A 25,226-nucleotide genomic window follows, 5' to 3' on the forward strand; every position below is an offset into this window, starting at 1 on the left:
AACTGAGGCTTAGAAGTGCTCTTTCAAAAATTGTTTCTTAACTCTTCGGCCTGATATCTTGCCTCTGCTTTGATTCTGAACCTTCTGCCTCCAGCAGCTAGTTTTAGTAGTACCTGCTGCATGATGTTCAGTAAATATTTGTTGAAGGAATATATCTTATTTAATTCTTATAAGAATCCTGTGAGCTAGGTACTTGTAACTCCATTCTATAAATGAGAAATAGAATCAGGGAAGTTAGATAACTTTCTCAAGGTTGTATAGTTTAGTAAATGGCAGAACTTGGATTCTAGCCAAGATACTTCTGACTTCAAAGTGATTGTTTTTAACCATTAATACTTTATTACCAACACAGTTGGCTTTGGAGGAGATTTAAACAATATATATGACAAAGTTCCCAGACAGTAAGGAGTTTGATTTAACATTTTCTTGGCACTTTCATCAGTAAGATCTTGGACATAGCATCTGTTGACTGAAAAAAAAAGCACAACCTAAAAGTTGAGAGTTATGTTTTATTTGGTGGATTTTCTGAGGACTTCAAGCCTGGGACACAGCATCTCAGATAACGCTGAGAAAACTGTTCCAAAGAGGCAAGCGGGGGAGCTAGGATATATAGGATTTTTTTGCAACAAAAGACCAGGTAGTCGGAACATCAGAAGATTACTGTTAATAAAAGAAACCGAGATATCTCAAGTTAAGGAATTTAGCGCTTTTCTATGTACGGGAAGATGCAAGAGTCTGGGCTCACTGAAATCATTCCTTTGATAGGCACCGCAGCTATCTGGGTCCAGTATCCTATGTTTTCTCATCCTGAGCTTCCTGAGGGCGCACCGTCCCTGTGGCTGTAATGTGATGGCTTGATGGCTGCAACATCTTTTGTTTACTGATATGGCAGGCAATACTTTAGTTCTCACAATAATAACCTTCAGATTATTAACTGCCTGTTTCATTTGAAAATAAGGGAAAATCTCTAGAAAGGTGAATTGACTACCCAAAGTTAGAGAATATGTTAAGTCATAGAACTTGTCCTAGATCATTGATTTCCCTGCTTCAGTCTTACTACACTTTATTCATAAAATTAATTTTTGTTACTTCCTTACTTTCAGTTCTTTAAGCTTGAATTTCCAGATAATAAAGCAAGATACTGAGTTTCATTTTATTAAAAGTGTTTCCTTAAAACTGACAGAATATCAACTTGCAAGACCTTCTGATGCAAACAGAAAGGAAATGTTGTTTGGAAGCCTTGCTAGACCTGGACATCCTATGGGGAAATTTTTTTGGGGTAAGATACTAAATACTTCATCTATTTCATGTTTTCTAGTTAAGGAAGATTGAGAATATGAAAAGTTTATAAAGAATGGAAAGTTATAAAGGTAGGGTAGCTAGGTACCTTTTACTTTTTAGGGTAGGTAGGAAGCTTTTCAAATAGAAAGTAGTTCAGCATGCCTATATTTGGTTCTCTAACATTGGATATATGAGGAATAGCACCTAACATTTTGTGAATGTTTTCTGGGTGCCAGATGCTCTGGTAACACTACATGAATTATCCCATTCAATCATCATAACAATGTTATGAGCTTGGTACCATTATAATCTCCATTTAAAGATAAAGAAACAGGCTCAGAGAAGTTAATTTTCTTAAATATGATAGTGGTGGATGTGGGATTTGAACCTCTGTTTATCTGGTTATAAAGTGTGTGCTCTTCCCCAACCTGACAGTTCCAGTTATCAACAGAGATTCAGCAACAATTTCTCTAGTAGCTTTTGAGCTGTGACCTAATTTTGTTTAATTGTTAAGCTGTTTAAATGGTATCTGGTTGTTCATAATGACTTTTTCTTAGCATTAGATTTCAGTTATTATGGCTTTTTCTTAGTGTTAGAATTCAATTATAGCCTTATATTAATCCTCTTGACCACAGAGTAGAATCTGGAATGAGTTGATCTAAATGGTACTTCATTCAAAGGATGATTTGCTTGTTTGCTTGTTTGTACAGTTATATACACTTTGTATGTCATCCTTGCTTTATGTGGTTTATTTTTAAGAATTATACAGAATATTACTAAAATAATTAAGAGATAAAACCTAATAGTAGACTAATTATTAAGAAAGGAAGCTTAAGGCAATTACTGTTGTTAAGGTATTGCCAACTAGAGATTAATTCCTTATGTGTTAAAATATACTTTGAAATTGTTTCTTATGAATTTTTGTCTTATTATTATTATTATACACTTTCAGTATTTTGAGTCACTTGGGTTATTTCATTAGTTAAATATAGTAGCAAAGGATGCATTGTCAGTGTGGAGACTTAATAAACTTAGTTATTTCTATAATCTTTTCCATCTTTTTATAGGAAATGCTGAGACTCTCAAACATGAACCAAAAAGAAATAATATTGATACACATGCTAGATTGAGAGAATTCTGGATGCATTACTATTCTGCTCATTACATGACTTTAGTGGTTCAATCCAAAGGTAATATTGTCTACTATGGCCCTTAAAATTATTTGGAAGTAGTGCTTTCTTAGGATTTGTCTGTCGTATCAATGTTGCAGTTCACTGTTAATTTACAATACTTTAGTGCTTGATCCTAATATGAACTAAAGAAAATCAGAATTTGAAGAGGCAAAGCTCAGGGAAGCACAAAATCATCTGATTCTCAGGCAAATGTTTTTTCTTTTATAGACATAGGTCTTAACTCCAGGCTAGTCTATGAGTGTATTAATGTACTGATTGATCATGAATTGTTTTTTCTTTTTTAATAAACTTATTTATTTATTTATTTAATTTTGGTTGTGTTGGGCCTTCATTGCTGTGTGCAGGCTTTCTCTGGTTGCGGCGAGCGGGGGCGATTCTTCGTTGCAGTTTGCGGGCTTCTAATTGCGATGGCTTCTCTTTGTTATGGAGCATGGTCTCTAGGTGCATGGGCTTCAGTAGTTGTGGCACACGGGCTCAGTAGTTGTGGCACATGGGCTTAGTTTGCTCCTCAGCATGTGGGATCTTCCCAGACCAGGGCTCGAACCCGTTTCCCCTGCATTGGCAGGCAGATTCTTAACCACTGCGCCACCGGGAAGTCCCATGAATTGGCCTTTTAAGCCACATTTGGCTGCTGCCTCTGTTATCTCCGGTTTTGCATTTAATCTGTATTAATCATAAACTCTTAAAGGGCACAGTGTTTGTCTTTTCATCCTTACATAGGGTTCAGTAAAATGTCATGATTAATTGAAGTCTGTCATGGTGATGCTAGCAGAAGTGTCTTAAATGTAATAATACTGGTCAATACCTCTACTCTTTTCCTTCTTTTATCATTACTGAAAATAATGTTGTGTCAACTTTTCTCATTAAAGAAATCATAGTACCTTTCTTTTGTTTTCTTTATATTTTAATCTCCTTAGGCTGTTTTTCAAAGTCAGTCATTTGCTAAGCTGTTCATTTTGATATGTCAATACCTTATAGTTTGTATATTTCTTTTTGAAAAACTAATCCTCTCACCCTAATGTGATTCTCCTTTTTATAAAATTTTGCTCTCTCATTGTCAAAATTAAGATCAGAGCTGACTTGGCACTTGATTATAAAATATTTTTGTGTTTAGGATCAAAATTAGTCCACTAAAGTTAACTTGAACATAAAGTTACAGATATGGTATGGCATTCAAACTACAAATATGCTTCTAGATTCCTTTTACAGCATTTATTAAAATAGGCAATTCTATGGTATGTAATATTAATTTGCAATTTTTAATTAATTTTTGTTTTCAAATCTGTCATGAACATGCATTTTTCTTCAACTAGGTATTGATTCTTTTTCATTCTCTTCCTCTGTGATAACAAATATGAGCATATTAACGCTTGTTGCAGATTTCTAAAATAAGCCCCACGTGTTTGATTAGAAAACCTTGTCCAATCTAGAGTCAGTTGATTTCGGAGCTTCAGCATTTATTATATCATTTAAGAGTTAAATATCAGTATAAATAGTATAGAGTAAATTCAGAACTTGATTAGTCTAATTTGCATCTTGTATTTATATACTGGGGCATCTCTTTTGAGAATTAGTGAAAGTCATGTAGCTGGTGAAACTAACAAATACTATCCAGTGATGGTAACGAGTCACTGGGATAAAGCTAAAAGGTTTCCTTTTTCATTTAGATCTCCTGTTTTACTAGAAATTTCAGAAGAATTTCTTATGAAATATAAGAAAATAATCAAAAGAAGATAGAAATCATATCAGCCTAAGAAGACATATATTAAAACCACAGCAAGTGTAAATTAATGTAAAGTAAATGGAGTATAATAGTACTGATGAGCTGCTGAGAAGGGTAGTGTAGGTTAATTAAGAGAAACCTTCCTAGAGGAAGTAAGTTTTGGAATGGGGTAGGAGGATGATTGATGTATTTTTATCTCTTGGTCCTTCATCTAGCCTAATGATAAACAAAAACTTTTTTTTCTACTTGTGTGTTTTTTCTAACTTTGCCAGGGAGAAAGAATAAAGGAGTCTTAACAAAATTATATGTGTCTCAAGGTTTTCTTAAATATTATTTTTCCTATTACTGATTAAGGAGTGGCAAGTGATGCCCAAACTAAAGTATTCCTTTGTTTTATAGTTAAAGATCTGTGAGAAATATAATTGCATTTCTACCTTTAATAACAACACTGCCTTTCCCTGTCTCCTTCCTGCCCTCTCCACGAAGAAACACTGGATACTTTAGAAAAGTGGGTGACTGAAATCTTCTCTCAGATACCAAACAAGTAAGACATTTATTTTCATAAATCATACACCTATAGAGTTAAAGAGGCTAAAGTTAAAGAGTTAAAGATTCATATCTTCCCGTATGAATCACAGAGGTTTTTGCTTTTAGTTTATTTTTTTTTAAACAGGTGATTATATTAAGAACTAAAGTAGTTTAGCAAGATTGCACAGCCTTTGAGTGGGAAAACTAAGATAACCAAAGATCCCATAGTTTCTGTAGTTCAGAACTTATAAGCTTGTAAACTTATAGTAAGCAGTAACCCTGAAGAATTTGTGCCTCCTTTTACATTTATTCAGAGCTTTTCTGTTACTGTGTACAGTGCTTGAAATTATGATATGAAAGCAAATATTGTATTGAGAGGTAGCATATACATATATGTATCCCCTGTCTCAGAACAAATTAAGTTCTGAAGGTTTGTTTTTTAAAGTCAGTTGTTTGGAACTTGGAATGCTTTTTCCCCATAAACAAAATAATCTCATAGTTGATGACTGACTTTACATATTGCCTGAAAAGTCTATTGCATATATTGTAGTTGAATCAAATTGCCTTTTATTAGAAATTGGATGTAGGGTTCTAGTTCAGAAAGCTACTATTTTTTTGTCCCCCTCAAATTCATCAAAATAATACAAATATTTAAAAGATACTTTATTGTTACATTTTTTGTTGCAAAGAATACAGAAAATTTAATTCTCAAGCAAAGTGTCTCTTCCCACTCTTAGCAGTTTGCATTTTAGTAAACTAAATGAAATCAGATTATTTTTTCTTGCATCAGGTGAGTAAGCTAGACTCTTTCCAGTTCTTCATTCCAAGACAATTTGTTTTAAATTTATGAAAGAAAAATTAGCTTTAAAAATGTTGGAATAATTTGTAATAGCAACAGATTGGTTATTATTATCTTGGCTTTATGTAAACTTCTGTTGATAATTAGCAATACTTTTAAGTATGCTAATTAAGATAATGAAAGCCATGCCAAAGTTATGAGGTTATTTAATTTGTTTTTGTTTGTTTGTTTTGATAAGAAATGAGTATTAGCTATGGAAATGTCAAATGGCAGATTGAAATGTGTTTCACTGTGAAACTTTACTAATAAAATCAGAGGTATATTGAATAGACGGATTCATTAGGTCTTGTCAATCAATTCCTAATAAGAATTTTAAATTAAAAAAAGTTCTTTTACATATTATTCACTAAGAACTTTGGTTCCTTAATCAGACGGGTTAAAAAGTGTTCTAGGTAATTAATACTGATTCATACTGACCATATTTTAGAAGAAATATTAGTTACAATATATTCAACCAGGTGGGAAGCCTCTAGAAGGAAGAGTCCAAGTTTCTCAAATACTACAGTGCCTAATATTGTACTTTATATGTAAGAATCTCTCCATGTATATTTCTTGGATTAAAAAAAAATCTCTAGTGTAAGTTTTCTTTCTGAAATGGCTTTGTATTAAGAGGAGAACTGAAGTTGGATGAGACTGATAGAGACAGTAAATATTGGGAGGGGAGGTCCCTTCAATTCATTGTTTTCTGTCTCCTGTGAGTTTTAAAAGTATTTGAGTTATTGGGGCTGAGGTTAAGAATAGTTTGTGTAGTTCAGGATTTTGTGGCTTTGTTGCCATCTATTCGCTTATGCCTAGAATGCTTTTCAGCCAGGAGTATGTAGAATAGACTATAAAAACCTATCAGTTTAGGCATCCCTAAAGATACTGCTTATAAAGGCTTTTGCCAATTAAATTTTAATGTATTTGTTTTATTTTCAGTGGGTTACCCAAACCAAACTTTGGCCATTTAACGGATCCATTTGACACACCAGCATTTAACAAACTTTATAGAGGTTCGTGAACCAAAGGTTTAAAACTGTTTGAAATAACTTTAGCACATTCTCTAAAACTTAACTGAGGCTGCCAATTTTCTTTGAAAATGAGAATACAACAGAAAGTACAGCTGGATTGGAAAGGGAGTAGATAGTGGAAATCCAACTAGTGACAGATAGCAGGCCACTAACTAGTAGCAGTTTCATTGGTTTGGCACCTTAATGCTACTTGAGTCTGTTTCATGCTTTCTCCCTATTTTCTTCTTGTTCCCTTTTGTTCTTGGTTTTTTGTTTCTTTCCTATTTTGTTTTTATCTATATTCTGCTCTTTTTTGCCTTTAAAAGAGAAAAATAGAGGATGGGAAAACACTTTGGAAATAATTTCCTTTTATCTTCATTATAAAACCAATTTTTGTTAAATGAAGGCAGATTTAGTGTAAAAAAAAAAAATGGGTGGGGGGAGTTACCCTTAAATCTTACCATCCAGAGAAGTGGTTTTGGCAGATTTCCTTTTGAGTTTCTGTAGGTATATTTTCTTAATGTAGTTGAGATTATAAAGTATATACACTCTATCTCTTGCTTATTTCATTTAATATTATATTTGTAATAACTGCCCAATGAGCCATCGCATGGTTATGCTATAACTTACTTAACAGTTTGCCCATAGTGAATATTGCAGAAACATTCCTAATTCACCATTTCTCTTTGCTCTTTTTATCATGGCAGATTTTTTTCTTTCTCCTAATTGCCTAGTTATTCCCTTCTTCTCCTTCACCCCATTGCCAGTCTCTTTCCTCTTCCCTTTCTCTGACCAATGACTTTTGTCACACTCTTTATCTGCTGCTGGCTCCATTTTATCTAAGCTGACTCTTCCCAGAGACAACTTATTTTTGGTTGTATTCTTCCTGGCTGTAGATTTTCTCTTCAAAGAATCATAGAAGAATGGGAAGCACTGGGAAGAATCTTAGAGTTACTTCAGCCTACCCCACTCGTCATACCATAACAGATTCAGAATGAGTTAAATGCAAGTGATTTTCTCAAGGTTGTATAAACACAGATAGCAAGACAGTAGTAGGGCTGGATTTCAGCCATGGGTCTCCTGACTCCTAGTCCTGTACCTGTTCTTGCAAGAAGGGATCCATCTTTAGGGGCTTGCCTATTTTCATAGTTCTTTTATCCATGCCTTCTCTACCTGTGAAACCAAATTGAAAAGAAATTTACAAAAATTGCATTATTCAAATCAGAAAATTGGCAACTTGAAATAATAATTGCATTATATTTAACTTTCCCATGCTTATTGGAGGATGAAATATATTGAATTTAAAAAAATTTCATGTAACATAGTATATATAAGTTATAGAGAAACACTTATATCTGTTCTTCTGAAAAATATTTTTGTTCAGTTGTTCCAATCAGAAAAATTCATGCTCTGACCATCACATGGGCACTTCCCCCTCAACAGCAACATTACAGGTAAGAGTTCAAAGGCAAATTTACTCCACTAGATACTGAGTGAAAATCATATTTTAAAAGCATACTAAATGGTTTAAATTTGGGCATTCCGGATTTATAAACACAGGTAACATGGTAAACTAGGACCTCACTACTCCTGGATTGTTCAAGCCTTTGCTATATATTTTAATGTCTTCTTGGGTATAAAAGCTAGAGTTTTCTTATAATTAGTTGCCTTTCCTGAGTCTTTGAAGTTAAGTGTCTTAGTGTGAATGCTAACTTTTGTAATTATTTTCTTTAGCACTTTGAGTACAAATATATGTTAGCTTATGATTTATTTGTCAGTGGTGGCCATTTAGTTTGATCTTGTCAAAAGTAAAGTTAAATAATTTTGAGCCTGAAACACAACTACAGCATAAATCTCAAGGACCTACTTGAGTTGGGAATGAGTTAGGTCAGATTTTTAGAAATTAGGAAAACACTTCAATTTATTTATATAATTATTTTACATGAGCAATATACATGGGCTAAGAAGTTCCTTAAAGATAAGGATCAGTCAATGGCTACAAATGCTTTTCTCATTGGAAATAAATGCTAATGAACTGATAAAAATTTAACTTAAGTTTCTAAAACTAACCAACAAAACAAACCCAAGAAGAGACACATACAAGCAGAAGGAAAGAAAAGTAATGTGTATTGCTTTAAGCTCAGTAAAAAATGCTTTTAACAATCAAGTCCCATGAAGTTAACAAGAACAGTATGCCTCCAGTGAGAAAGCAGAGAACGTGTGTATTGTCTACTTACTTTTTTTAGTGCAAGGATAATATAGGAAAAAGTAATGTCCATTGGTTGTATAGTTATGTTAGAGTATCCCAAAAAGTGTTAAAATGATTACATGCATATTTAAAAGTTTATTCCATTTGTTTTAAATTTATATTATAAGAGTAATATGCTTGTAAAATGTTGAGGACAAAAGAGTATTAAGTAAAAGGTAAAGCTCTGCTTCTCCTCTGTCCTCAAAGATATGCCCAACATTAATAGTTCCATATATATCCTTCAGACATTAAAATAATGAATATAAAACATATCTTTTTTAATGGAAATAGAATTATACTATGTATACCATTTTTCCCATTTTTTGCATTTCTTGTTAATTAACAAAGCCTTGTTTATCTTCTGCCTGATTACTAAGGTAATTCATTGTAGAAATCTTGAAAACTACTGAAAAGTAGAAAAAAGTCATCCATGATTCTGTTTTCCAAAGACTGTTACCATTTCTGTATGTTTTGATCCAGTTATTATTATTTTTTTAATGAACTGTATATTTGTTTTAACCTGATGTTTATCCCAAATATGTGAACTCCCACTAAATTAGCTTTTGGGGGAATGATTTTATTTTTTTACAAAGAAGCAAGTGTTTCTCCCTCCAGAGTTACCAAATACAGTACAATTAGATTTGGTCACATGCAAATGTTATGTATTCAGCTGGGTTCATTCTTTAACCGATTTGCTCCTCTATGTCAGTTTTAGGATAGATGAAATCTAAAATATGTCATTCATATTTTATGTTTTTTTTCAAATTCATATTTTAAACAGTGACTTTTAAGAGTTTACTGAGTATAATTCTGTAAACTAAGTTTAAAATTTAAGAATGTTTAGATTTCCTAGCTTGATTTTTCTGTATATTTTTGGTAGGAATATATTCCCAAAATTATAGTAGAAGCCAGTGGGAAAAGATGATGTGAATAACACATAAACAACTACTCAGACTATTGATGTATATTATTATATAAGATATTTTTTACACCTGTTATTGCATTTTCCTGAAAAGCCTATGAGTAAGTAGTTAGGCAACTAGAGAGAAAAAGAAAATAGAGTGAGATTAAGTCTTTTGCTCAAGATCATGCATGTACTTACAGGAATAACTAAAACTACAAGCTAGATTTTCTGACCCATAAAGCAACACATTTCAGTTTACCACAGAGCCTGATGCAATGCCGAAAGCTTTTAAGGATACAGAATGATTCATATCTGCATCAGATTCTAAAATGATAAAGAATCTATATTATTTCTATTTTGGGTGAAAAAATAATGAAAGATTTTACCATGAAAAGAAGTAAGATTGGTATCCAAAAGAAAAAGTAGTATCCAAAAGAATTCTTAAATTTTGGAATATTTGTACTTATTCAGTGATTTCAGATGAAAAGTTAAATTTCACCATGTTTTCTATTTTTATCTTGCTGCTGTCAAATTAATTATAGTTTCATATTTAGTAGAATTTATGTGAAAATAAGTTTGTAATCACATTCTCAAATATCAATCTCAGAAGTAAGATTTTCTAAAGTAAAATTAAGGTATTTATACCTTAATTTTTAAAAATTTCTGACCTTAACTTTTTTTTTAAAGGGTGAAGCCGCTTCATTATATCTCTTGGCTGGTTGGACATGAAGGCAAAGGCAGCATTCTTTCTTACCTTAGAAAAAAGCAAGTATTTAATTAATAAGTATTTTCAGTGTAGCAATCTCTGAAAAATAATGGACAAGTGTTATATAACCCATTCTTTTTTTGCTTTGTCTGCCAGGAAGCGTAGATTCAAATCTAATAATTAAAGTCTCTTCATAACCTAGATTATTGTAATGGCCATATCATATTTGTATATTTCCTTGGAAGCCACCTTTTAGCCCATGTTGGAAGTATTATAGTTGTACACAAAATTTTTAAATTCATAAATAGAGTCCAGAATTACATGATAGTTTAGCTCTAATCAAGAATTTGGATTTGAATAATAATGAAGTCAATTATTTAAATGATGTGGATCTCCAGGCTTTCCCAACCCAGAAGGTAGACTTTAATGAAAACTTCACCGGGCAGATAAATCATATAAATATGGGAGACTGTGAACAGTATATGCAGCCATGTTAGCAGTATGTTAGCCATGTTTCCTAAAGCATTTAAGCACTTGTTTAAGTTGCCTAGCCAAATAACAGAAATACAGCTTTAGAATCAGGACCAAAACACATTAAAGTAATTCCTTGCTTGACTTTTCTATACACTATTCAAGAATGGAAGGTAGATGAGAAATTTAAATAAGACTTTAAAATATTGATGTGTACTAGATTATTAAAAGAAAGCTGAGAGGGCAGGCTTATTAGAAAAATAATGAATGACGTTAAGTACATATATGCCTTACACAATAAATGTAATATGATTTGAGATTTGCATAACCTTTTTACCTTACTGAACTTTATTAGAATTTCAAGTTTTTCATTCTGGCCTCTTCTCTCCTTATTTTAGACTTTCAGGATTATTCTAGTCAGGAAAAGATACAATCTTATTGCTTCTTTTTTAGATAACCTGTGCAGGTTAGCTGATGGTCTCAAAGAGCCCACTTAACATTCTAAGTAGGGAAGTATCTGAAGTGTTTTTTAAGGCTTCTCTTGGGAGACGGCTCAAAAAGGGATGCGAGAAATGCCTCCCAGGGGAATTCCCTGGCGGTCCCAGTGGTTGGGACTCCGCACTTTCACTGCTGAGGACCTGGGTTGAATCCCTTGTCAGGGAACTAAGATCCTGCAAGCCTAGCAGTGCGGCTAAAAAAAAAGAAAAAGAGAAATGCTTCCCAGCAAGCGTACTTTTAATATATTGTGAAGTATGAAGTATGAAGAACATACTTCACAATACATTAAAAGTATGCTTTGACAAAAAATTACTTTGTTCTCTTCGACAAAAAATTACTGTGGCTTCATGAAACTGATAATGTTTTACTATGTTGTAATATTAGTGTTTCCATTAAAGAAGTAAATACGGCTGTTATTTCCTTCTGATCATTCCTGTATGCAGTACAATTCCTTGGGAGGCTTTGTACTTTAAAAAAATTTGTTCTTTTAAACTTACTGTTGGAAAGCATGTTTGCTTCAAAGCCTGGGCTTCCCAAATTTTACATAGAAAGCCTACCTATTTTGTTAATTTGAAGTATTTGTAGACTATCAATCCCAAGATATTGACTGGATTAATTTTTTCTCCTAACTGTAGGTGCTGGGCTCTTGCACTATTTGGTGGAAATGGTGAGACAGGATTTGAGCAAAATTCTACTTACTCAGTGTTCAGCATTTCTATTACATTGACTGATGAAGGTTATGAACATTTCTATGAGGTAAGTAATAAAAATGGAGGGTTTTTAAAATTATATAGATATCACTTTATGCAAAAGTATAATTAGATGTTTCATTTTTAGGTTGCTCATACTGTCTTCCAGTATTTAAAAATGCTGCAGAAGCTAGGCCCAGAAAAAAGGTAATATATACTTATAAGAGTCAATCCTAATATGTTTTAGCCTTCAGGCTACCAACAGACATGCGTTAGTCCTGCTTGGTGGTTTTCCAGGCATTTCTTGCTTAATTTCCTTTACTTGTTCCATATCCTTATTCTGCTACATGTGAACGTATGTTAAAGATTTAGGTTTACGTGGACAGTCTGTTTATTTTTATACTTCTCTTTTCTTGATGACGATTCTAATGAGAAATTTAAATATGTCTTCTAATTATAATTTTCTTCTTTCACAGAATTTTTGAAGAGATTCAGAAAATTGAGGATAATGAATTTCATTACCAAGAACAGGTACTGGAAGTCAAATTCTTTTTGAATGTTATCTGTGACCAAGTTGAAACTGGTGTGGACATTGTTCCTCTTTTTGGAAGTGTCACTGGAGTTTTAATTCTGCCACTCTCTGTCATGTGAGTCTCAAGATGGCCTTGAGGTTTCTGAAAATTCACTCTTGTGTTTTTGAGTATTTATATTGAGTAACAGTGAGAGAATTAGGCAGATTGACACAGATCATGTTGTGTGACAATCATTCATCTATGTAGTCATTTCATATGTCTGTTCCTTTAATCCCTTTGATAAACATTCATGGAGAGCTTGATATTTTGGGAATTCAAATATTGTGAAGGCATTCTACAAGGTAATATGAAGTAATTACCATATATAATGTTAGAAATAGTGTGCTTTGTACTTTCAGGGTAAGGAAAGCATTTGCCTTGACTGGAATAGGACAGGGAAGCCTTCATGGATGTAGTAAATTTGAATTGAGTTCAGTATTAAAAAATGGATAAGGTTTAGATATTCTAAGCAATGGGAAGCACATAAGTAAGGAACTCTGGGGTATTATGAAAAAGTGAATGATCCTACATGTCTATGGCATAGGGTATATGAAAGCAAAGTTGAAAGGTAAGGAGTTTAGAGCAGGGTTTTTAAAAAACCCTTTTTGTGCCTTGGATCCCTTTGGAAATCTGTTGAATCCTATGGACCCCTCCCCAGAATATTATTTCACCTCTTCATCTTTTTAAACTCTCAGAAAAATCGCCCTAGTAGTACAATGATCACTGGTATATCCCTCACCTAGATTTACCAGTTCTTAATATTTTGCCATATTTTCTTTCTCTCTCACGCCTCTTCTTGTGTGTGTGTATTTTTTTAAGATTTAATTACAGATATCATGATACTTCACCTCTCAATGTTTTTTAACATGTATCTGCTACAAACAAATGTATTCTCTTGCATAACCTCACTAAAATTGTTGTGCTCAGGAAATTTAACATTAAAACAATACTGTTAAATATTTATTATGCAACCCATAGAATAGTGGGTTTTTTGTTTTGTTTTTGTATTTTGTTTTTGTTTTTATTGAAGTATAGTTGATTTACAATATTGTGTTAGTTTCAGGTATACAGCAAAGTGATTCAGTGATACATATGTATATATGTATATATTTTCAGATTATTTTCCAGTATAGGTTATTACAAGATATTGAATATAGTTCCCTGTGCTGTATAGTAAATCCTTGCTGCTTATCTATTTTATGTATAGTAATTTGTATCTGTTAATCCCATACTCTTAATTTATCCCTCCCCCCATCCCTTTCTCTTTGGTAACTATAAATTTGTTTTCTATGTCTGAGGCTGTTTCTGTTTTGTGTATAAATTTCATTTGTATTATTTTTTAGATTACACATATAAATGATATAATATTTGTCTTTATCTGACTTGCTTAGTATGATACTCTCTAGGTCCATCCATGTTGCTGCAAATGGCAATATTTTATTCTTTTCTTTATGGCTGAGTAATGCTCCACTCTGTGTGTGTGTGTGTGTGTGTGTGTGTATCATATTTTCTTAAATCACTCATCTGTTAATGGGCACTTGGGTTGCTTCCATGTCTTGGCTATTGTAAATAGTGCTACTATGAACATTGGGGTGCATGTATCTTTTTAAATCAGAGTTTTCATCTTTTCAGATATATGCCAAGGAGTGGGATTGCTGGATCATATGGTAGCTCTATTTTTAGTTTTTTTTAAGGAAGCTCCATACTGTTTCTGTAATGGCTGCACTAATGTACATTCCCAGCAACAGAGTAGGAGGGTTCCCTTTCATAGAATAGTGTTTTTAAATGCATAAGATAAAATCCAGTAGGTTACAAAGGAATACTGAAATAAAGACTCAAAATAGTAAAAATTAGTAATATGGGTCTCTGTATCGATATATTAAATAACAAAGTCTAATGGTAGATCTAATAATTATTACAATTTTAAGTAGCAATGAATGTGCTATTTTTTTCTTCTTAATAGTCATACATTTTATACACATCAGTGTATACATGTCAATCCCAGTCTCCCAATTCATCACCCCCCCCACCCCCCCCACCCCTGCTGCTTTCCCCCCTTGGTGTCCATACGTTTGTTCTCTACTTCTGTGTCTCAATTTCTGCTCTGCAAACCGGTTCATCTGTACCATTTTCTAGTTTCCACATATATGCGTTAATATATGATATTTGTTTTTCTCTTTCTGACTTACTTCACTCTGTATGACAGTCTCTAGATGCATCCACATCTCTACAAATGACCCAATTTCGTTCCTTTTTATGGCTGAGTAATATTCCATTGTATATATGTACCACATCTTCTTTATCCATTCGTCTGTTGATGGGCATTTAGGTTGCTTCTATGACCTGGCTATTGTAAATAGAGCTGCAATGAACATTGTGGTACATGACTCTTTTTGAATTATGGTTTTCTCTGGGTATATGCCCAGTAGTGGGATTGCTGGGTCATATGGTAATTCTACTTTTAGTTTAGTAGTTCTCCATAGTGGCTGTATCAACTTAAATTCCCACCAACAGAGCAAGAGGGTTCCCTTTTCTCCACACCCTCTCCAGCATTTGTTGTTTGTAGATTTTCTGATGATACCCATTCTAACCGGTGTGAAGTGATACCTCACTGTAGTTGTGATTTGCATTTCTCTAACAGTTAGGGATGTTGAGCAGCTTTTCATGTGCCTCTTGGCCATCTGTATGTCTTCTTTGGAGAAATGTCTATTTAGGTCTTCTGCCCATTTTTGGATTGGGTTGTTTGTCGTTTTTCCCTTGCTGTTTTCAATAATTTTTCTTTGTCTTTAATTTTTGCCAATTTGATTATTATGTTGCTTGGCGCGTTTCTCCTTGGGTTTATCCTGTATGGGACTCTCTGCACTTCCTGGACTTGGATGGCTATTTCCTTTCCCATGTTAGGGAAATTTTCGACTCTAATCTCTTCAAATATTTTCTCGGGTCCTTTCGCTCTCTCTCTTCCTTCTGGGACCCCTATAACGTGCATGTTGTTGCGTTTAATGTTGTCCCAGAGGTCTCTTAGACTGTCTTCATTTCTTTTCATTCTTTTTTCTTTATTCTGTTCTGCAGCAGTGAATTCCACCATTCTGTCTTCCAGGTCACTTATCTGTTCTTCTGCCTCAGTTATTCTGCTATTGATTCCTTCTAGTGTATTTTTCATTTCAGTTATTGTATGGTTCATCTCTGTTTGTTTGTTCTTTAATCCTTCTAGATCTTTGTTGAACATTTCTTGCACATTCTTGATCTTTGCCTCCGTTCTTTTTCCGAGGTCCTGGATCATCTTCACTATCATTATTCTGAACTCTCTTTCTGGAAGGTTGCCTATCTCTGTTTCATTTAGTTGTTTTTCTGGGGTTTCATCTTGTTCCTTCATCTGGTACATAGCCCTCTGCCTTTTCATCTTGTCTGTGTTTCTGTGAATGTGGTTTTTGTTCCACAGGCTGCAGGATTGTAGTTCTTCTTGCTTCTGCTGTCTGCCCTCTGGTGTATTAGGCTATCTAAGAGGCTTGTGGAAGTTTCCTGATGGGAGGGACTGATGGTGGGTAGAGCTGGCTGTTGCTCTGGTGGGCAGAGCTCAGTAAAACTTTAATCCACTTGTCTGCTGATGGGTCGGCCTGGGTTCCCTCCCTTTTGGTTGTTTGGCCTGAGGCGACCCAACACTGGAGCCTAGCCAGGCTCTTTGGTGGAGCTAATGGCAGACTCTGGGAGGGCTCACGCCAAGGAGTACTTCCCAGAACTTCTGCTGCCAGTGTCCTTGTCCTCACAGTGAGGCACAGCCACCCCCCACCTCTGCAGGAGACCCACCAACAGGGTAGCATGTAGGTCTGGTTCAGTCTCCTGTGGGGTCACTGCTCCTTCCCCTGGGTCCCAATGCACGCACTACTTTGTGTGTGCCCTCCAAGAGTAGAGTTTCTGTTTCCCCCAGTCCTGTCAAAGTCTTGCAATCAAATCCCGCTAGCCTTCAAAGTCTGATTCTCTAGGAATTCCTCCTCCCGTTGCCAGACCCCCAGGTTGGCAAGCCTGACGTGGGGCTCAGAACCTTCACTCCAGTGGGTGGACTTCTGTGGTATAAGTGTTCTCCCGTTTGTGAGTCACCCACCCAGCAGTTATGGGATTTGATTTTATTGTGACTGTGCCCCTCCTACCATCTCATTGCGGCTTCTCCTTTGTCTTTGGATGTGGGGTATCTTTTTTGGTGAGTTCCAGTGTCTTCCTGTCGATAGTTGTTCAGCAGTTAGCTGTGATTCTGGTGTTCTTGAAAGAGGGAGGGAGAGCATGTCCTTCTACTCCGCCATCTTCTGAGTGTGCTATTTTGAGATATCTGCAACAGCTATATTGTGATTTCTATTGGTTATAGTCATAGATGCTGATAATACTGCTGTGGTTTGTTGCCTGTATATTTATAAATTAATAAAAATGCTAAGTTAGAGTTTAGTGAAAATAAATATGTAATTTCTTCCCAATCAAACTCATGCTTCCCGCCCTCCCTTAATTTGTCCACTGATATCTTGTGGGAGGTATCTGTAGGCCCTTAATTAAGAGCCCCCAGTTTAGCACCAGTTCATAGAGCATCGTGAAATCTGCCTTTTTGGATCATCACCAGGGTAAAATATCTACTATAATTTGAGAAGACTTAAGTACATGAGGACAAGGTCACAAAAACTATAAGCTTCCAGTTGCTGTTGATTCCTATACAGTCTGCTGTATATGTTTGAAGTCATTTGAAATTGAAATCTTGTTCTATGAAAACAGAGAGCTACTGTGTTTTATATTGGCCATTTGAGGGTCCTATAGACACTTCTCTTCTATAAATTGATTGATATGCATAGAACCCCCAAGTCCTGCCATCAACTTTAGCAGTACTGATTTTTTTCAGTGTTCTTATCAACTGTTGTGGCAACATGTGGGCAGAACTGTGGCAGGGAAAGAGTAGGAGTAAGAATTGTGGACTACAGCCATAACTAATACCCTTATTCCTTTTTGGGGGATTGGCTTTTTCGCATTAGCTGAGTTACATTTTCTTTCTGCCCTTCTAGTTTCTTCTTAGCAAGACATTTCAAGATACCTTTTTTTATAGCTCGCCATTTTGTAGCTCATTTTTTTCTTTTTTACCTTTAGCACAGTATTCATGAATGCTTGTCTTGATTTTAAAACATGAGCCCAAAACATTTTAGACTAAAACCTAATCAGTACAAAGAACAAATCAGAAAGGTTCATATCTTTGTTTGAACTGCTAAATTTTAACTCAAGTAGCTCAGCTTATTTCAGCTTTTATATATTTCTGTTTTATTAACAAAGTTGACATATCTCCTCTTCAGATATTTTTCTTGTCTTCATCAGTAAAGGCAAATAGGAATGCTCTTTCAGACTATTCAAGCCAGTCTTTTTTAATTTAAAAAAAATTTTAAAGTAATTTTTATTTCACATGGGAACTTGGACTCAATATACCTTATAAATCAGCTACTTGAACTAGAGAAAAGCTGTTTAAGTGTCTTTCTATACGCAGAGAAACAGGAATAATGTAATAATAATGGAAGGCAGTGAGAGTTGCAGTAAGCAAAAAAATTAGAAGATAGATAATAACAAGTGTTGGAGATGTAGAGAAATTGGAACTCTCATACATTGTGGGTGGGAGTGTAAAATGGTACAGCTGCTTTGGAAAACAGTTTGACAGTTCCTTAAAAAGTTAAGCATAGAGATACCATATAAGCCTGCAGTTCCACCTCTAGGTATACACCCAAGAGAATTGAAAACCTATGTCCACACAAATACTTGTACACTGGTGTTCACAGCAGCATTATTCATTATCGCCAAAAAGGGGAAACAATCCAAATGTCCTTCAATGAGTGAATGGTTAAACAAAATGTAGAATTTGCATACTGTGGAATATTATTCAGCATAAAAAGTAATGAAGTACTGATTCATTCTACAACATGGATGAACCTTGAAAATATGCTAAGTGAAAGAAGCAAGACACAACAGGTCACATATTATATGATTCCATTTATCTGGATATGAAATATCCAGAATAGGTAAATCTATAGAGCCAGAGCACAGATTGATGGTTGTTGTCAGTGGCTGGGAGGTGTGGGTAACAGGGAGTAACTGCTTACTGGGCATGGAAGTTTCCTTTTGGGCTGATGAAAATATTCTGGAACTAGATAGAGGTGATGCTTGTACAACTTTATAAATATACTGAAAACCACTGAGTTATATACTTTATTATACATTTTATTTTATTTTTAATTGTATACTTTAAAAGTGTGGATTTTATGGTATGTGAATTATATCTTAAAAAAAAATTAAAGGATAGCATTTAAGTGTTTTGTTTTTTTTTCCTAGTACTTTGTCCATTGCCTTGGCACTAAAGATCTACTTTTAGCCAGGGTCCTGTTTTCTCGTAGGAAATATTTTGAATCACTCAATTTTGTAGCAAGCTGAATAGAACAATTAACTTACAAAAATAAGTGGCTGGTGAAAATAACTGGTTAAAAAATTTAGAACAGAGTAGAGGGAGTCATTTTAAATAATAATAGCACTTGAAAGAGTGGGAGATAAGTGAAATAGGCAAGGAAGATTAAGAGGTACAAACTTCCAGCTGTAAAATAAATGTCATGGGGATGTAATGTATAGCATAGGGAATATAGTCAATAATGCTGTAATAACTTTGTAAGGTGACAGATGGTAAATAGACTTGCTGTGGTGATCATTTTGTAATATATAAAAACATGGAATCACTATGTTGTACACCTAAAACTAATATAATGTTATAAGTCAATTATACTTCAAAAAAAAAAGGTACCTTAACCTCCACACACACACACACACACACACACACAAAATAGTAGCACTTTAGTGACTAATAAACTTGATTCAGGAATGTTTCCCGAGGTGGAGCAATAAAAGGTAACAATGAATCTTTCCATACTTTTTCCATATTCTATCTGAATGTGATAATGTAGTAGGTAGCATATACCTATGATCTTTAATTTGATGTATGCATGTCTCATTTCTCCTCCATGAATGTAGTAACCTTCACTTCCTGTTCTGTCTTCTGTTAGATGAGAGAACAACCCAGATTGTCTAGGGAAGGACTGGGCAGTATGGTATTTTGGGAAAGAGTGTTCACTGCTATGTTAAGAGGCCCAAGCTCTAGTGTCTACTTGCCTATCACTTATTGTGTGATCTGGGGCAAGTCACCTAATCAATCTGAGTACATTTCCTCATTGTAAAATGTAGGAATGGAGCCACTTGGTGTCTAAAGGACCTGTCAGTTTTAAGATTCTGTGCATTTGGGTACTCAGTAAATATCAATACTTGAATTGGTTGCTTTCCTCTGGAAAAGTATTTCCATTTCATAGGTTAGTGAACTTTCTGTCATTATTTCAGTTTTAAATTGAGATAATATACTGATTAATTTAACCACTTATAGCAAGACTTATGTAATGACACATTTTGATTTCTGTTGATATATTGATTTTGATTGATGCTTACAAATAGTTTTTAGGTGATAGTGCTGTAGTGATAAAATGATGAAGACCCTGTCTTTAGGGACTTCATAGTCATGTGGGGCACTTGACATGTAAACAGACCTTTAAAGTTCAGTGTTGTAATTTCTTCGATGAAGACGCTGTGATGTGATTAGAGCCTCGTGTGTTGTAGGGCTCAGTATGGGGGATTGGAGGGGTGTTAGGTTAAGCTACTTTAGTTCTCTGGCTAAATTTTTTGTAGAATTCTGAGCATCAGATTCTTAAGCTGCAGTTACATCTGGTTGTATCTGTTGGAAGCTTTTGGTTTCATTGTTAAAAAAAGAGATAAGTATTTATATTTTGTGGCAAATTAAGGATAATAATGGAGAATTTCTGGTGTGAAATAATCTTACCTCTTTACAGACAGATCCAGTTGAGTATGTGGAAAACATGTGTGAAAACATGCAGCTGTACCCACTACAGGACTTTCTCACTGGAGATCAGCTTCTTTTTGAATACAAGCCAGAAGTAAGGAGGTTTCCATTTCTAAAATTTACTTTTAGAGAAAGAGGAGGGTGAGAAAGTACATAGAGGTACTTAAGAACTGTGGGAATGGAGAAAACTTAGTTATGTTTAGTCAAGTTTTTTGTTTGTTTAAACAGAAGAAATATCAGTAGTTTTGTGGGTAATTTTTCCTGATTCTTGTATATGACTGGTTTAATATGAGGAGAAAACCAAGTCCTCTTCTTAGGTACTATTCCCACTGTTTTTCAAGTGTTGAAACATCTACTAACATAAAGTCATTTCTAAGAATTATGTACTTTAGATGCTAAACATACTTGTTTAGCTTGCCTTTTAATTCTGTTGGACACCCTGGACAATTAAGTTTTAATCATTTTGAGAATATGTACAAGAAAAATATGATTCCCTGAATTCAAAATATATGACTTAGGGATAATAAATATTACACATAAATAAATAGTTGGTCAGGTCTTTGCTCCACTAGTCCTGAGAAATAAGTCATTTCGCTCCATATAGGGTAGCAGTTCTCAACCAGGGTGATTTTGCCCCCATGGGATATTTGTCAATGCTTGGGTACATTTCAGTTGTCATAGCTGGAGAGTGCTCTTGGCATCTAGCGGGTAGAAGCCAGAGATGCTGCTAAACATTCTACAATGCAGAAGATGGCACTCCACAACTAAGAATTATCTGGCCCAAAGTGTTAATAGTGCCAAGATTGACAGACTTTGATATAGGGTATTCTAAAACTACTGATTTTAAAGGGGATGGGGAAAGGTAAAGGAAGAAGCAGTAACCATACATTCTTGTCATTTCTCTAGGATGGTTGTGCCCAGGGGTCCAAGTATTTTTTTCTGAACCACTATTTGTTGTTTTTTTCTCAAAGAGATGGTGTTGAAATGCTAGTTAGGGTTTCAAATCTAACCCACAAAAATCTTATGTTTAGTCCTTATCATAGCTGAAGGATTATTGAAGGAGGCCCTACATTGGGATCATTTTACTGATTCTTGTGTATGAGGTAGTATAATACATAGCAGTTAAGAGCATAGTTTTTGGAATTATGAACAAACTTGGTTAGAACTCCACTTTTGCCACTTCTAGGTGTGTTGTTCTGTGCAGATTATAGAATCTTTAACCTGAACAAATTATTTAAACTTTAACCTCTGAGGCTGAGTGCTTTCTGTAAAATGGGTATACCTTAGGGTTGTTTTTAGGATTAAATAAAATAATGTATGTTAAACACTACCTAGCACATAGTAAAAGCTTAGTAAATGGTAACTCTTTTCACTGCTAGTCCTCTTATTATGTAGGATTTGAGATGAGTGCTGTTTAAGCATTCTGAAGAAACATATTAGAAACAGCTGATAGACTAATGTAGTTTTGTAAATTAGGGTGTTCATGGACTATAGACAGATAGTTTCATGAGCATCAAGGTGCTAGGATCTTGGGGTGCCTAACATAATGTGGCTTTGCCTTTTTAATAGAGATGTATTAGGTTAAAGTTATAATTGTTTTGTATGTGTCTCCCCACTCCCCCTTCACCCCTGCCCCTAATTAGGTCATTGCTGAAGCCCTTAATCAGCTAGTTCCTCAAAAGGCAAATCTTGTTCTACTGTCTGGTGCTAATGAGGGAAAATGTGACCTCAAGGAGAAATGGTTTGGGACTCAGTATAGTATGGAAGGTAAAATATTTTAAAATTGTCCTACATTTAGGTATATGATTCACCTGGGAAGTTTTATTCCTTAATAATTTGTCTGATAGTTCCTGTGGGAGGAACTTACATATTTTTTTCAGTAGTTTACTTTGAAATGAAAATTATTTATACTGCTTTGCAGAAAATTATTTTCTGCAATGTTTATGTCTATATTTATTAGCTAGTGAGAAAATCCTATTGTATTGGTAGTTTGGGGGCAGACTTTTGACTGTGTTTTAGAAAGTGCTCCTCAAACTTCAATGTGCATATGTATCACCTGGAGGTCTTATTAAAATACAGATTATGATTCAGTACCTCTGGAATAGGGCCTGCAATTCTGCATTTCTAACAAAGTTCCCAGATGATAACAATGCTGCTGAGACTGCACATTGAGTAGCAGGAGTCTAGAAAGCCTGGATATGTCACTCACAGCTTTTCTGAGAAAAGAGAATTGATTTGTGAAGGCCAGTTGTTGACTGGTTTGTTATTAATAGAACTCTGATCATTTGTTCTTTATTGGATCAGTTTGTCTTTCATCTCTACAGATATTGAAAACTCTTGGGCTGAACTGTGGGAGAGTAATTTTGAATTAAATCCAGATCTTCATCTTCCAGCTGAAAACAAGTACATAGGTCAGTAAAATAGCAATCATTGTACATAATCCATCCATGTACTAATATTAAAACAAATAGCACCTCTGTAGTATGTTATATTTTACAAAGTATCATTTGAATTCATATTTGAGTTTCCCAGTTATCTCTGGGATAAGCATTACAGTTTTCTTACTTTTCCAAATGAGAAAACTGCTGCTCAAAAAAGCAAAGTGACTTGTCCTGGATCTTCAGTTGGTGAATGCAGGAAACAGGACTTAAACATAATCCTGAGACTTTTTCTTGTCTATGATAGCTGATCCTTTCATGTGAGTCTCTGCAGGAATTGCCATTATCTTGTCCAATTGTTCTAGTGTTTTTCAAACTATAGGTTGCAACCCATTAGAGGGTTGTGAAATCAATGTAATGGGTTTTGAGGTCAGTGTAATGAGTTGTGAAAGCACTAAAAAAAATCAGAGTAGAAAATAGCAAAATGTTTCACTGAATAAAGAAAGGGTATTATTTTAAGAACTTTTGTTCTCAGTAGGTATATGTGTGTGTTATCTGTCTGCTAGCTTGCAATGGAAAACAGTTCTAACTGTGAGAAAGTCACTGGTCTAGGACAAAGGTTACAGTTGTATATAACTAATTTTACTCAGAATACCATTTTTCCCAGCAATTCCATTCCTAGGTATATACCCTAAAGAATTAAAAACAGGTATTCAACCAAATACATGTACATACACTTTCATAGCAGCATTATGCATAAAAGCCAAAAGGTGGAAACAGCCAGTGTCCATAATGAATGAATGGATAAACAAATTATGGTATATACATGCAATGGAGTATTATTCTGTCATTAAAAGAAATGAAGTACTGATACATGCTATAACATGGATGAACCTTGAAAACATTATGCTAAGTGAAAGAAGACAGACACAAGGGGTCACATGTTATATGATTCCTGTTACATGAAATATCTAGAATAGGTAAATCCATAGAGACAGAACTCAGACTGATGGTTGCCAGTGGCTGGGGTGAGTGGGTAATGGAGAGTGACTGCTTAATGGGTATAGAGGTTTCCTTTGGGGCTGATGAAAATGTTTTGAAACTAGAAAGAAATGGTAGTTGCACAACATTGTGAGTGTACTAAATTCCCCTGAATTGTTCACTTTAAAATGGTTAATTTTATGTTATATATGAATCTAACCTCAGGAAAAAAAATGCTTTTGTACAAAAAGTCTTGCATATTTTAGATAATTCAGTTCTGCATCTTTAACTTTAAGTATCTAAACAACCCTTTTTTTTTTTTAGTAAATATAGCCAGTACCTTTTTTTTTAATTCTTAAGTCAGCTATTTCGCACCTGAGTGTTGATGAAACAATTTTTCATTAACTTAAAGGACAAATTTGACGTTGTTTGAGCAGAACTATTTTGTTAACTTTTAAAAACTCTGTAAGTTTGGTAAAAGACATTCTCATTCAAGAATGCATTCATTCATAAATTGGTTTATACAACTGTTCTGACCAAAGGTCCCTTTCAGTTAAGATTGTCTCTGAGAAAGAGAATGAAGCTGAATATGGAGAGATCAGAATCAACTCTTGGGAAATTACATCTTCAGAGTTCATTTAGTTTAAGGCCAAGAGGACTTTCTTTTTAGTATTGTTCTAATAATTTATTGTATTTCAGCATTTGAATTTGACTTATGTTTGCCACAAAGAAGACTGACTTACACTTCCGAAACCAGGAACAGATTGGTGGGAATCCTGTTGAGATAACTGAATGATTTATTACCTTTCACTTTTGTTAGCCACAGATTTCATGTTGAAGGCTTTTGATTGTCCAGAGACAGAATACCCTGTTAAAATTGTGAATACTCCACAAGGTTGCCTATGGTATAAGAAAGACAACAAATTCAAAATCCCCAAAGGTAAAATATTTCCCTCCTTAATAATAGTGAAATAAGTATAACAAATCTTTTTCTACTTTCTAGCAACCTTTTCCCTCTGTGTCTATCACTTCCCTCTTTTTCCCCTTCCCCTTCTACTAGAAGACCTTTTCTAGGCTTATCTGTCAGATCTATACTGTGCTCCTGTGCTATCACAGAAATTCTTATGGACATTATAGATTCCAGGAAGTATATAAGGATTCAAGCCTAAAATGAAATTATTTTTGGATATTTTTCTTTCAGTTATATGAAAGCAGAGCCAGGTGCTTGGCCATCCTAGGGAATAGGTGGTGTTTTTTGAACATTATTGTTAAAAAGAAAGTAAGAGTAGCTGAAAGAAATTAT

General features: G+C 34.5%; 1 protein-coding gene across 7 annotated transcripts in view; it reads left to right on the plus strand.

Annotated features, from left to right (window-relative positions):
- Window positions 1–25,226, plus strand: part of NRDC (nardilysin convertase) — a 90,969-nt gene that overhangs the window by 49,496 nt on the left and 16,247 nt on the right. For all 7 annotated transcript variants that reach the window (XM_089922818.1, XM_089922830.1, XM_089922824.1 and 4 more), the window contains 13 exons: window positions 1,184–1,279; window positions 2,349–2,471; window positions 4,684–4,741; window positions 6,503–6,576; window positions 7,958–8,027; window positions 10,413–10,490; window positions 12,036–12,156; window positions 12,238–12,296; window positions 12,566–12,620; window positions 20,554–20,658; window positions 22,208–22,331; window positions 22,889–22,975; window positions 24,744–24,863. In XM_089922818.1, coding sequence (XP_089778944.1) covers window positions 1,184–1,279; window positions 2,349–2,471; window positions 4,684–4,741; window positions 6,503–6,576; window positions 7,958–8,027; window positions 10,413–10,490; window positions 12,036–12,156; window positions 12,238–12,296; window positions 12,566–12,620; window positions 20,554–20,658; window positions 22,208–22,331; window positions 22,889–22,975; window positions 24,744–24,863 — 1,170 coding nt within the window. The remainder of the gene's footprint in view (window positions 1–1,183; window positions 1,280–2,348; window positions 2,472–4,683; window positions 4,742–6,502; window positions 6,577–7,957; window positions 8,028–10,412; window positions 10,491–12,035; window positions 12,157–12,237; window positions 12,297–12,565; window positions 12,621–20,553; window positions 20,659–22,207; window positions 22,332–22,888; window positions 22,976–24,743; window positions 24,864–25,226) is intronic.

This window comes from Delphinapterus leucas, chromosome 1 (genome assembly GCF_059928025.1).
Source record: "Delphinapterus leucas isolate spDelLeu-1000000601 "Yukka" chromosome 1, BTC_Dleu_Yukka2, whole genome shotgun sequence".
In the NCBI taxonomy this organism is placed as follows: Eukaryota; Metazoa; Chordata; class Mammalia; order Artiodactyla; family Monodontidae; genus Delphinapterus; species Delphinapterus leucas.